Here is a 13,348-nt window from a genome sequence, read left to right on the forward strand (position 1 = left end):
GATAGATGAATTATTGTTAAAGTGAGTTATTTAAAGTGACAGGTGTTACAAAAACAATAATCTACTAGTACTCCTCTATAACCAGCCACGTAACCTACACTTGAGAAGTTCCAGTTCAGTAAATTATAAGTATTTGGTTTCCTTTTTACCTCCTGCTGTCTGTTTACTCATTCTAATGATATTCTAATGCGCTGTGTGTCTCCAGGGGTCTTCAGAGAGACAAGCCTCTGTTCCTGAGTTAATCCCACATCAAACAAAGTGATGCCAAACTTCAACCAAGCCCTTTTTACTGCCACACCACGAAAACCTCCAGCCTCAAACTGACCCCAGACCAGCCCACGGGACCAAGCACCTGCCAGCAAATCCCAAAAAGAGAAGATAACGCCCCGATTTCAAAGTTGGACTTGTAAAATAAATGGGGACTGTCGTTAATGCAGGAATAAACCAGCTTGTTGGTTCATGTAGTGCCATTCAGAAACCACTAATCAGACGTCATTAACGCTTGAAATGTTATGGAATATATTTGGCCAAAAGTGGAAAAGTGTAAGAAGCAGAAAAAAATTGGTAGTTTGTGATGGATAGGTGTCAAAACAGCTCTAAAACTGCAGCGCGTTTTGGCGTGTTTCCTGTCTGCAGTGGTTGGTATCAGCATAGTAAAGGTTACGCCTCGTTTGTGTTTTGGGAGACTCAAATTTGTTTGCTGCTCAATGGTCAATGTCTCCCAGTACCTCACCTGTCGTGTAAAGGGGAGATGTTTCTAAACAGAGGAAAATAACTGCGAAATTGGGTCCAACTTTTTTTTCTTTTGTAAAACTGCAACTATGTCATTATTCAACAGATTTGTGATACATTTCAACAATACGTGGCCTATATGTGTAACGATACAAACTTTGACCAATCTTTTCATAGCTCCATTGTCACCAAAATGGCACCAATTTCCACCGGCTTCTGCATGTTTTTACCTGTGCTTTCCACGTACATTTGAGGTGTTTTCCAATGAGGCAAACTTAAAAATATTTGTAAATATTCAGACCTTCCCTAGAAATTCCCTTGTTTATTAACTCCCCGTCTGCCCTTCAAATGCCCTTTATGTAGAGATGGTGTTTTGCACCATATGTCCCAAAATGCTCCCAAGAGCAGCTGTAAAATGTTGTATCATAAATGTTTTAACTGTCGATTAAGGCCAGTGAATTCATTGTTGAAATTTTGTTGCTGTAGTCTTTTACAGCCATAGTTTAAAATGACTGTTTCTTTAAATATATGAAAATATTTTTGTTGCCATATGATGCAAAGAGCGTATTGTCATTTTGAGGAGAAATTAACATTGTTTTATTTAAGAATAACACAATGACCAACCAAAACATATTGACAATTAAAGTCAAATGCCCAACCCTGACACAACCTCCACTCTTTATCCTTTATACTTTTGGACCAGCACAAAGAATAGACTTGCGTGCAGTCTGCATATCACATTCTCATTACCTTGACATGTCATATTGTTTTGGCTGGTTGTCGGATCTCAAAGTGGTTGAACTGCACCTCAAGCTGTTCTCCTTATAACCAGGCACTGACTGTGAACAATCCCTCATTCAGACAACTCACACTGTTCACAAACCCACTGTATTTTAGTCCTTGAAACACTGAAATATCAAACTATTCTCTTCTTTTGCTGGAAAAAAAAGCAGCTTTGTACCATGACAGCTCCTCCTCCTGGCATATGTCGATATTGATTCTGATCCAAACATTGAGAGTGTGTGAAGTGTTAATGAGAAACTGAATGCATGGGCTGCTTTTGTCATCTCTTTTCTCTTCTGCGCAAAGAGACTATTTAAGAAACTATAACTGTTGCTGGGTTGGCTGTAATTTTAATGTTTTTAATCACGTTTTTGTTTTAGTGTTAACCATGATAATGATGAGAGACGTCTAACTCTCTGGCTCTGTATCTCTTTGTATTAATGTGTTTTTGAGGCAGATGAAAGGACTCTGGGTTTAACAACAACCATGAAGATTTTCTTATTTTTAGATTCTAATAATAATGTGTTTGAGAATAAAGTCGGTGCTGCATTGATGTGCAGTCATTTACTCCAAAGCCTGCTTCTTTGATTTTTATTTATATATTTATTAGCATATTTTGGGTTCTTTCTGTGCTCATGTCTGGCGCACCTCTCACACACACAGGTGACACCATGAACTGTGAGATCACATTTTAGTGAAAACAAGTAGGCAAACAAAAGCTTTTGAAGGAACATTTTTTAATTTGTTCATTCAGATCTATGCTGTGGATCAGGGCTTGTTATGATGGGTTAAATCATTACACCAATTACATCCAAAAATATTAATAATTAGTGTGATATTAGCAAATGTCACAGAGCATTCACTTTTGTTTTCAGTTTTAGTTTTACTTGGAAACCATGGACTTTGCCATCGTCTCTTATACTCTTATACCAAGAACTTAATGTCCTCGTTCTCTACATCTATAGATCTTCTTCTTCGCCTCTTGTCTGACAGCTTTAACTTCAATATCCTTTCGCCCAGATATTCACAATACTTACTTTGCGCTCGTGCCTCCTTAACACAAAACTCGGAATTTCTTTCCCTGTAAACACATTCTCGACTGTATTTTTCCTATCATAGCTGCAACACTAGGCCCACCTGTCAATCTAACAGAAGAATATTTCCCTGACAATAATGTTGGAAGTGAATGTGCCATGTTTTTTTCTATCACATACATAATTCACTATCTAGCACAATGTAGCTTTACCTGCTTGGTTCATGGTTTCTTCTAACAAGCAGAACACTGACTGACATCTGCCTCTGTGTCAAACTCTATGGTTGTTTTTGCCTTATTTATTTAAAGGCTGCAACAAAAAACATCATATTAGCCACAGTATAGTAAATGACATACAGTGTATTCAGTAAGCAGTTCAATACACGTTATAGCGACCTGGTCACTGAGAAGACCATTTGTTTTCATTCATGTTCTATATATGCAATAACAGTAATAATATGCATCCATTAATTACATTTTCTATTGGCTACTCCATGATTCATTTTATTTGTTCATTTGACAGGGATTGAGTACATTAGTAAATGCACCAGAACTAGTCAAAAGGCTGGACACATTTTTAAATATTCCTCCAAAAAATAAAATTGACTTAACAAGAAAAGATCCAACATGATACTACAGCAGTGGAAGGGGAAAATGCATGAAAGCCTACAGATAAATAACAGAATGCATTAGCAATACCATTACAGAAAAGGTAAAATAATTGGCCTATTTCTGAACTATAGAGGCAAATATCAAATACAAGTTCTACCCGAGGAAACAAGTACATGATGGTTGAGGAAAACAAGGTGTTTATCAACAGCACTGAGGTTAACCCTGTCCAAGTGTAACTCACTATTCCTATTCCTAACACTAATTGTCAATTAGCTCAAGATAATTCTGTTGCTGCGCACAGCTAACTATGAAAATAAATATTTTGCATTATCAGTGACACATTACTGGTTTCACTTCCTTCAAAACTGAAGTGCTTTTAAATGCCACTCAAAACAAATGTGTTAGTATTTTTAAATGATAGCGGGCGGAGGTGGCCCATTTAGAAAAAATATCCTTAGAGAAATAATGAATACAAGCAATCAATATGCAAGTAAAGGTAGTAAGTAATTTCAGTTTAAATGTAACATCTCACAGAAATGCCTGAGGTTACACACAGAAAAACAAAAACAACTTCTTGGTGGTGTGGTTGAAGTCTTTTCAAAATGGCAGTTGTTTGTATATTATCTACCTCACTCTGATTTAATGAGGTTTCTTTCCAATACGCTGTGCCTTTGCCAAAGTTAAGAAGTAGAAAATGCTTTTAAATGAATCATTTTATACGCAGATTCGGTTATTTCCACAGACAAAGAAATACATCCTACCTATAATTGAAGTGTATCTCAAATTGACATAATGGATGTGAACTAAGCCTATGCAGCTTCACAGAGGTCTGAGTGCTATAAATCATACATATGTTGGCCTCTAATTGCATTTTTCAGTTTAATGTGATTGGTGGTTACTCTTTGGATACACACTGCCCCCTAATGGTTCCAAGAAAACATGCAATTTGAATTTGTATACATCATAGAGACTGTAAACATAAAATACTAGGCCCAAAGAGCAATACTGCCCCCTAGAGGTAATGAGATCTGTGCAGATGGCTGAGATTCAACCAGGCAATCTGTAAGTTTTATGTTCAACTGATTTGAAACCTAATTAAAAACACATTTCAATTTCAATTTAATCAGTTTTGAAAAGCATATGGTATAAATCCATAGTACAATCATAAAAAAACAGAGTGCAATACAATTAATTCCTAAAAAACAGGAGGAAAAACACTAAATATAAATATATACATGTAAAAATAAGCAAACATCAAGCGAAAATGATTTTACAGGACCAAACTCACTATCAGTCAATAGCTGTAATCTTCTTTCTATAACAAAGTATATTACGGCAATATTGAAAATGCACATTATTTGTAACAAACCCTTGGTTCTGTGCAATCGGTGAAGTCGCTCAATAAAGGTTTGTTAAGTGTAAATTGAACCCAGAGTAGATGCATTTAGAGGGAGACAGCTGTAACCCAACACACTGCAAATATCCATCCTGATGACAAGACAGAAATCCAATACAACAGACCAATGAGCAGGTCAAAGTCACTGTCGGTTGCGGATGATTTACAGCGCAAAGTCGTGCCAGGAACTACCACAATATTTCGTATTATCCCATTTAAATTTCACTTAAAAATATTGTGTTTTGAAAATATACACTGTGAACACTTGTACTTCATACAGTCATGAACTCCAATGTCAGGTATTTGCCCAATATTTTGAAAACTACTAAAACATTTTGTCAATCAGCACATGCTACTTTCAAAATTGATTACATCCTATTACAAATCACAATGTGCAAACTCTCTGATGTTTCTCTTTCAACTCGTGTCTGTCAGTCTAAACTAGAGCATGGTTTTTAAATCTTAATTACCACAGACTTATACTAATGTTTTATTTTTCCCCCTGTGTGCGTCTTCTCCAACATTACACTTGAGGAAAAAATGTTAATTGTCGATGTAGAAACCATGAAAGCGTGTGAAAAAACAGATTAAAACATCATCGTATTTTCCTCTCCAGTGCAGTTTGGGGTCTGTTAGTCGTCTTCTCTGGGATCACCAGCCTCAGTTTCCGTTTGGGTGAGCTGACTCCATCTTCTGTCAGGTATTCTTCTTGTATTAGTGTTGTTGATGCCATGTTTTCCACAGACTCAGTGCGACCGAGGACATCTGATACGGACACATCTGCTCCCTGTGTGCCACCTACAGCCATTCTTCCTCCTGTAGGCAGCTCTGCTTGAGTTACAACGCCCATCGCTTCTCCATGTATAGACTCCGTTAGGCTCGCAGTTGACATGTTTTTAACCATTGTTGCTGCCGGTGTATTTTGGGGCACCACCATTTGAGAGCTGTCAGTCACAATGGGGGTTTGACTTCCTTTACGTGGAGATGTAGGGATTTCTAATGTTACCGGATTTGTTGCTGGATTTGTTTTCTTATTGCTTTGTAGCACGGGTTCTTCTTGAGCACTTTTGGGTTGTCCTCTTGGTGAATTTTTAGGTGATGACTTTGAATCGGGCGGAGGCCCTGAAGGAGCAGCAGAAGAAGGAGGAGCTAATGTAGCAAGGGCTTGAAGATTTTGCGAAGAAGAATTGGCTGACAAAGTAGTAGGACTTGTTTGTTTTGCTGCGCTGCTAGCTTCAGAAGTGACGTTAGCTGACAGAGTGCTAGTGCTAGCTTGTTTTGTGCTATTTGTAGCTTTTACCATTTCCTTGTTTTCCACATTTCCTTGTGACATTGTAGGATTATCTTGGCGCAGATTAGTGTTTGGTTGTAAAGCTACACTAGATTGAAAGGTGTTAGCGCTAGCTGGTAAAGTTGTGGAGCTAGCTTGTGTGATATTAACTTGTCGAGTCGCCGGTGAAGCAAGTAAAGATGCAGTGTTAACGTTAGCTTGATTTGGTTGGATCACATTTGCTAGAGATAGATTTGGGTTATTCATGAGTCCCATTGTAGGGGCGCCCCCAGGACTCATACTAGGCCCACTCATATTCATACTAGACCCCAAAGGATTAGTTGTTGGAAACATAGGCTTTCCCTGTGCCATTAAATTAGCTGCTTGGAACGGGAACGGGCCACTGGTTGGCAATTGTGGACCTGCTACGCCGAGTAGGTTGGTAGCACGATTCCCTAGTAGCATACTGCCTCCCCGGAACTGAGGCCCTAATAATCCTTGCATATGTGCCATTGGATTTTGAGGGGCAATTTGTGCAACAGTTTCTTGCGTTGTCTCTTGTTCACGAGACTTTTTTTCTTTCTTCTCATCTTTAGACTTTTTTGCCTTCCTTCGATCTCTCTTACTCTCCTTGTCACTGCTTTTATCCGTACTTTTTCTAGGGCTACCTTTCTCATCCCCTTTCTTTTTAGGGTGAACTTTACTTTTTCGTAAAGGGTTCAAGTTGAGTTTAACCTTGATTTGTCTATCGGACTGAAGTTTTCCGCTTTCCCCTCCCTCCTTCCCTCTTGGCGATGTGGTTTCCTCACTTTGTCCATCCTCTCCTTGGCCCCTTCTCGGACTGTCCAAAACAAAAGTAACATTGCGAGTTTCTCTTTTCATACTTCTTAAATCGAAATCAGTGTAAAAGTTATTCCTTCCCGAGTCACTAGGTCTTTGTTGTTGGAAACCGTACATAGGTGAATTTCCTCTTGGAGGTAATCTTGCTTGTCTTGCGTTATGGTCCATTTGGTTTGGCCTGTATGTCCGATGACAGCTCCCACAATGCAACACATCTTGTCTGTTCTGTCCTTCTATGTCAAGGTTATTACCAACTAAATGCTTGTTCATTGCTTCCCTTCCCATGATTCTTTGCTGCGGTCCAGTCCTTCTCCTGTCTTCTTCCACTCTTGTCCCTTGTCTTTCTCTGTCCTCTAAAGTGTCAACTCTTCCATTCATTCTTTCCCATCTGACAGGATTTGGGGCATGTGCTTCTCCTCTGCATTCAGGACAGTGAAAATGACCGCCATTGCCCTCTGTCCTTGGACCAACAGGGCCGTCCATTGTTTCATTACCATTAATAAAGTCCTTTCGTTTTTCAGCCATATCAATGTGATTCCTGTTGTGGTTGGACATTGTGCTGCTTGCCTGTTCTTTGACCTCTTCCTGGTTTTGTTCTTCTAGTTTCTTCTTTTTGGTTATTTTGAAGTAGATCAGGACAATTAACAAAGTCAAACCGACACCGCCTTGAAAACAGAAAAAAAGGATGTATTGAACTTGGACACTGGGAACGTTTTTTGTTTTAAATAGAAAATGTGATCTATTTACTTTATAAACACTGTATTACCAGCACAATCTTAAAGTTGTGATATTTTGCTATAACCACATTTTGGAACAATATTGTATCATTGGATATTGCTTGTACATTGTTAAAAAAGGTGTAAAATGATTGATTGAAACAGTCCAAATTGTATGAGGTCTATAATCTCATTATTGTCATCATCTAGTGCAGTTTAAATGTCTAGTGCAGTTTCCTCACCAGCGAAGCAGACTGCTCCGGTGATGGCCAGATCCCGGACATAAAGTTGAGAGGTGATGCTGCCCCTGGTGTCCACTCTAACTGTGATGTTCTGATTGGACGGGACACAGTTCGCCTCCGTGAGCCCCAAAACTGTGGTCACTGCAGGATTATCAGCACTGACACATACCATCCTGCGTCCATTATACAGAGTCTGAAGGGAACAAAACACCAGTGTATGACATCTCAACATAAAGTCTGTTTTTATTTTTTAATTTTTATTATGTATAAATATGACATAAGAATGACAATAGTATACAAACCCTCAGTACAGCATATAATCAGATTATTAAAAGTGAAATTATAAAGTGTTTTTGTTTATTTATTTATTTTAGTTTAGTCATTCAAGCAAATATTTCTAGCTCTTGCCCAATGTAAACTAAGCACGTTTGATTGTTAAAAAGTGAAAAGCAATTTTATAATGTGGCTTTAAATGTATTTTTATTTTTTATCACGACTACCACAACAAATACTCTCAAATTTGACCTACATTTGAATGCCCTCAGTGATACATCCCTTTGAGTAAAATGTTGTAACACTTTCTGCTCATTAACTTCATGTTGTGACTGAGGTTTCTTTGCTTATTGTAAAGAATGTGGTCATTATCTTTTAACACATTGTGGTCTGACCTTATCTGGCTCCTGGATGAATGAGGAGAGGAAGGCAGCGAGCTCCAGCAGCTGACAGGAGCAGTTCCACGTGTTCAGGTCTAAATTCAGCGTGTTCAGCCAAGTCAGGTACAAGAAGGCCTCATGGGGGGCGCTTTGGAGACGGTTCCTTGACAAGTCCAACGTCTTCAGAGAAATCAAACCACGAAAACTGAAAATACAATGCAAAGTTGATCACAAAAGAAATTGTAAAGTGTAAAGTTATAGTGGCAGCAACAATTCTTGTATATGATAACCATAAAGGTCTAGGAAAGTGATCCCCAACCTTTTTCCTCACAAGGACTGGTACAATCACGAGATTTTTTTTGCTGGTTAGATTAGATTCATTGGCTCCATATTTCTATATTTTCATGGTAAAAAACATATAGAATATTTTAATAAAGCAACATTAAAACTAAAATAATTATATATTGTAAAACATAGGTTACATTGGCCAGTTTTGGGCCTGGTTTAATCTTTGGTTCACTTGTAGTTATGTCCTGTGTAAGATTCTGATTTAGACTATGTTTAATCAATATTTAGAATAATCCAGTCCTAAAAAAAATAATTTCTTGGTGGAAAATAATTTAGTGATCACATGTTTTCCATAATTAAATGTAACATATGAACCTTTTCTGGTGAGATTACTACAGTGGGATCAGTAACGTTCATCTAATCTTTCTTTAATGTAAATGTGAATAGATTATTGATATCCAAACCTGTTTTTGTCCAGATAGTCGATGAAATTATCAGACAGATCCAGACTTTCCAAGACGCTAAGACTCATCAGCGGGAAAGAGCCTGAGTCCAGCCTTGTTATCTGGTTTCCTTCTAGTTTCAAAATCCGTAGAGATTTTGTGCCTTTGAACAAGTCAGAGCTTATCTAAATCGACCAAAAAGAAACAACAATCAATACTTGTAAATAGAGTAAATAAAAAGGCCACATCTCCAACCAAAGACCCAACCATGTCAATGCGGTTGTTGCCCAGTGCAAGGACCTCTAGCTGGGTCAGATTGGTCAGAACTCCCCCCTCTAAAGCCTGGAGGGTCAGAAGGTTGTGGTCCAGTAGTAATGTCTGGAGGAGAGGCATGTTTCTGAAGGAGTTCTTATCCAGAGCAGTGATATGGTTGTGGCTTAAACCTGGACAAAAAGGATGTATTAAATGATGGGTTTGTCCAGGGTTATCTGGGTCATTCTACATCAGATATTCTAAAGTATCACAACATAAAAACTGATTGTAATATATCGATCTCCAAGACAATAATACTTTTTATATAATAATATAATATTGGCATGAAAGAGGCCATGTGATGTTCCAGACCTTGAGCAAACGTTCTCAATGTTCTGAAACTCGTATGTGACCCCTGACCCTGCCTTATACTTTCTTAGATATTCTCTTAAGAAGCAGGTAAGAATGGCCTTCTGGCTGAATTTGTCCTGCCTCAGGGCTATGAAGAACACTTTTTATAAAACATTTCAGAGTACAAAGTTGTATTTTAACTGTAAATGTGTCTAATTTTGCTGTAAAGATATTTTAGTCGTTGATATGTTTATAATTCACCATGAGTAAAATCTCTATGTCTGCTGTGCATCTATTGAGCTTGTAGTGAATGCATTCCTAACACCATGTTCTTGGTACTGACTGATCAGAGTGACGTTGGTGAGGTCCGACAGAGGACCAGGCTGAACGGTGGAGATGGAGCCCTCGGTCAGCAGCAACGCCTGAGTCGTCTGCGGAGCGTCTGGAGAGGGAAGAGAACATATGTAAGAATTTAAGAAACAAGAAATACTGCAGTCAGCTACACTTACATAAAACGTAAAACAAAGAAACACAGAACTGGGCAGTATCAGAGAGAACACAAGATAAGTAAAGAATGCAATTAGAAAATAAGGGGGTGGCATCCAAAGAAAAGAAGGGTTAAAGCATATTTAATCCAAAATAAAAGTCCCATTTTGCCCATTTCCTTTCAAATTCGTCCTCTTTCAAGTTGAGACTAGAAAGGATTTTTTTCCCCATTGTGTGTATGTCGGTTATGTCAGTCCAGTCCTTAATTGTCGGTGCAGTTTGTGTCATATTTTTTTTTTGTGATGGATTTATTCCCAGCTGCCAGAAGTATGCTCCAAAGATATCCATCCATTATGTCCATGGTAGGAGTTTTGAGGCCCAGATACATTGTTCTAAAATTGAGTGGGATGGTGGTATTGAAAATAACCTGCAGTGCCTTGTTATTTTCTGTCTGATATTTGTGTGCAACAGGACAGTCCCTAAACCCTTGGTAATGATTAGCCTCTCTCCAACATTCAGCACCTGTGAATAATGAGCACTGGGACAAGGTGTTACTGGTCACATTCAGATTTCCCTCCAAACGTGAGACTTTGTGGTCCTCGTGTTGCATTGTATATGCATTTATATACTTACGATATTGTTCCCTTTGAAAGTTCAGACTTTTATGCTTTAATAAAGATTTCAGCCACAGGGTTATAACTGTCCTTGCTTTGTTTTATTTCTTGGTTATAATAACTCAATATTTTGTAAGTCCTGTTTTCTTCAAAGCTTTCCTTTGATTTTCTTTACAATCTGGTAAAAAATGTTTTGCCTTTTGTTGCCCAAATCCTACATTTCAGGTCGGTGCTGTTTGGCTTAAAACTTTGGTCATAAGCCAACAATTTTAAGAGTTTTAACATCTTTGTTAAACTCTTAGAAACCAACATGATTTCCTATTATCCACATTATATGGGTGCTTTCACAGCGATCATGCCCATTAATTGGTCCTAACTTGAGCCCATTTTACAGTCCTGATGTGGACTTGGTTTGGTCCTGTTTAGTCTTGATCTAATACAGATTTAGTTTTGAGTTTAGTCCTGGTTTGGTGCCAATTTTGATGTGGTTAACGTGGAAGTAAGAACCTATGATTATACAACAACAAATAAATATCCAGCTTGGTTTAAAATAACTTTGCATGAGTTAGTATGAAATAAGAGGCAGTGTATTAAAGTATATTTCCCGTTTTGATATTTCTTGTTGAAAATGTTTTAACTAAAGTAAAGAAAATACAAGTGATGCTTATGAAGAGTGTAAAAAGCGTTACCAATAATTGAAGTGAGTCTTTGGCAGATGACAGCCTCCTTAGAACAAACCACACATGAAGCAGGGCATGATGGGAAAGAGGACACACTATGGGCTTTGATCAACAATAACAGCATCAGCAAAACGCCTAGAACGATGAGACAAAAGGACAAATATACTGTGAATAAAATTAATCGGTGATATAACAACAGGTAAAAACCAAAATGAATCTTACTGGTCATATTGTGTCAGAGCAGAGGAGACATTTTGGTGAGGCAGCATCAGTCCCATCATCGGACTTCATCTCTCTCCATCAGGATCATTTTCTTTCAGCTTTATGGCTAAAACAAAAGCATGTGTCCAGTAGCACAATATTAATCATATGCAAAAGGGAAGTACATTTCTCTTTGTTTTAGTAGCTCGGCAACAACTTTGCTAAATATTGGGGAAAAGCAATATTTGAAATGATAAAATGGACACTTAAATTGTATCATTTTAATCTCGATTTAAAGCTGGGGTAGCTGATTTTAAAACAGCAAAAGGAGGAAGTAAGTATTTAAATCTATTTCACTCATCCCGCACAAACCCTTCATTCAGTGGCCAGTGCACAGCTTTAGAGCGCTTTTTCAGTCAGCAAAGTGAAACTGAGGTGGTCAGCCCAAGTACTACCACAAGTACTTCCTGGTTGAAAATAAATTTAAATGTTTATTATCAGCTGCAGACAGAGCACAGTTGTCTAATTTTGCCTCAAAGTGCTGCTTTTACAATCTAATCTTCACTCAAAAAAGTCAGGTACCCCAGCTTAAATAGTCTGTAACTGTTGTTAAATCATGGTATACATTACACTGGAATCATTCTCTATCAAGAGTCTATAATCTGCATTCTAAAAATATTTGAATTTCAGTACAGTAAAATAAACATCTGAAATTAGAAACAAAATCCTTCCAAAGTTCAGCATCATCAAAGGTCTAAAAGTTTCCCCGGCTCCATCAGTGTTTATCTTGTGTGTCCACTGCTGTTTTGGTTGCTAGGCGCCCCATAAACAGGTGATGACAGAGCAACCCGTCAGAGGTGTGTGTTTGGGACAGCAGGGGGCGAAGGGGGGAGATGTGTCCCCTGAGGATGCTGATTCTCATGACAGACTCTGCAGACGATCAAGTTTCGAACAAAGCTCTTCTCCTAATGGGACGTCCTGAAGCTCTGCACACTTAACCCAGCCATTAATTCCCAGAATGCAACGCTTCCAGTAAATGTTGTAACACCATGAGGGGAAATACAGTCTAAAATTGGAAATCTATTTGTGTATTCTTGATTGTCATATTTGTAATTTGATCAAAAGTAGTACACAACTGCATTCGTTCTCAGTTCCTCTTCCCAAATTCTATTCACGATAGAAAATATTGAAGCGCAATATATTTCTACAGAACAATATCACAATAAATGATAAAATTGAAACTAGTTTATGTCACTGACACAAGAACAATAAACCATTTTTAATCATACAGCATATTTAAAAGGCATGAGCGTCAACAAATAACAATAATTAGCCATAAAACATACTTATTCAAACCTCTTCAGCTCAAATCTGATTGTATTACAAAACACTAATACAAATCTCATTGTTCACACAAAAAATATGGAGCCCCCATGTTGTTCCAGCTACCATTTATTGAACGGTAATAAGCCGATGTAGTAATTACCGTGACTAATTACTACATTTTCAGTTATGTTTATATTTAACAGTTGTGACATTTGAGCAGGTTTTCTGTTTACCTTGATATTGACAATAAATATCTCCCTCTCTCAGGTTGATACTGATGACATTTGTATGTAATTTATCTTACACCATAACATTCAAGGCAAGGATGTTTATTCTACAGATGAACATGAGGCTGAGAGTTTGTCCAAACTTGTGTGATACAGTATATGTATGTATGTAGCATGTATATATTTTAAGTATGTATGGCTGT

The 13,348-nt window shown here is 37.8% G+C and overlaps 2 protein-coding genes across 3 annotated transcripts in view; one reads left to right on the forward strand and one right to left on the reverse strand.

The window, feature by feature from the left end:
* The window catches only part of tox (thymocyte selection-associated high mobility group box), a 46,172-nt gene extending 44,083 nt beyond the window's left edge, over nucleotides 1-2,089 (forward strand). For both annotated transcript variants that reach the window (XM_072440918.1, XM_072440919.1), the window contains exon 10: nucleotides 206-2,089. In XM_072440918.1, coding sequence (XP_072297019.1) covers nucleotides 206-242 — 37 coding nt within the window. In that variant the 3' untranslated portion in view covers nucleotides 243-2,089. The remainder of the gene's footprint in view (nucleotides 1-205) is intronic.
* A 2,974-nt stretch (nucleotides 2,090-5,063) lies between these two features.
* lrrc53 (leucine rich repeat containing 53) lies at nucleotides 5,064-11,730 on the reverse strand. The gene is made up of 8 exons (XM_072440922.1): nucleotides 11,614-11,730; nucleotides 11,401-11,526; nucleotides 9,955-10,053; nucleotides 9,276-9,451; nucleotides 9,030-9,193; nucleotides 8,293-8,482; nucleotides 7,625-7,817; nucleotides 5,064-7,331 (listed from the first exon to the last, which is right to left on the reverse strand). Exons 1-8 carry the CDS (start codon nucleotides 11,618-11,620, stop codon nucleotides 5,152-5,154), a joined length of 3,135 nt encoding a protein of 1,044 aa, XP_072297023.1. The 5' UTR covers nucleotides 11,621-11,730; the 3' UTR covers nucleotides 5,064-5,151.
* Between the last annotated feature and the right edge of the window lie 1,618 nt (nucleotides 11,731-13,348).

The sequence above is a fragment of the Eucyclogobius newberryi genome, unplaced genomic scaffold (genome assembly GCF_026437365.1).
Source record: "Eucyclogobius newberryi isolate DKJ021-1_F unplaced genomic scaffold, fEucNew1.0.hap1 SCAF_12, whole genome shotgun sequence".
Taxonomy (NCBI): domain Eukaryota; kingdom Metazoa; phylum Chordata; class Actinopteri; order Gobiiformes; family Gobiidae; genus Eucyclogobius; species Eucyclogobius newberryi.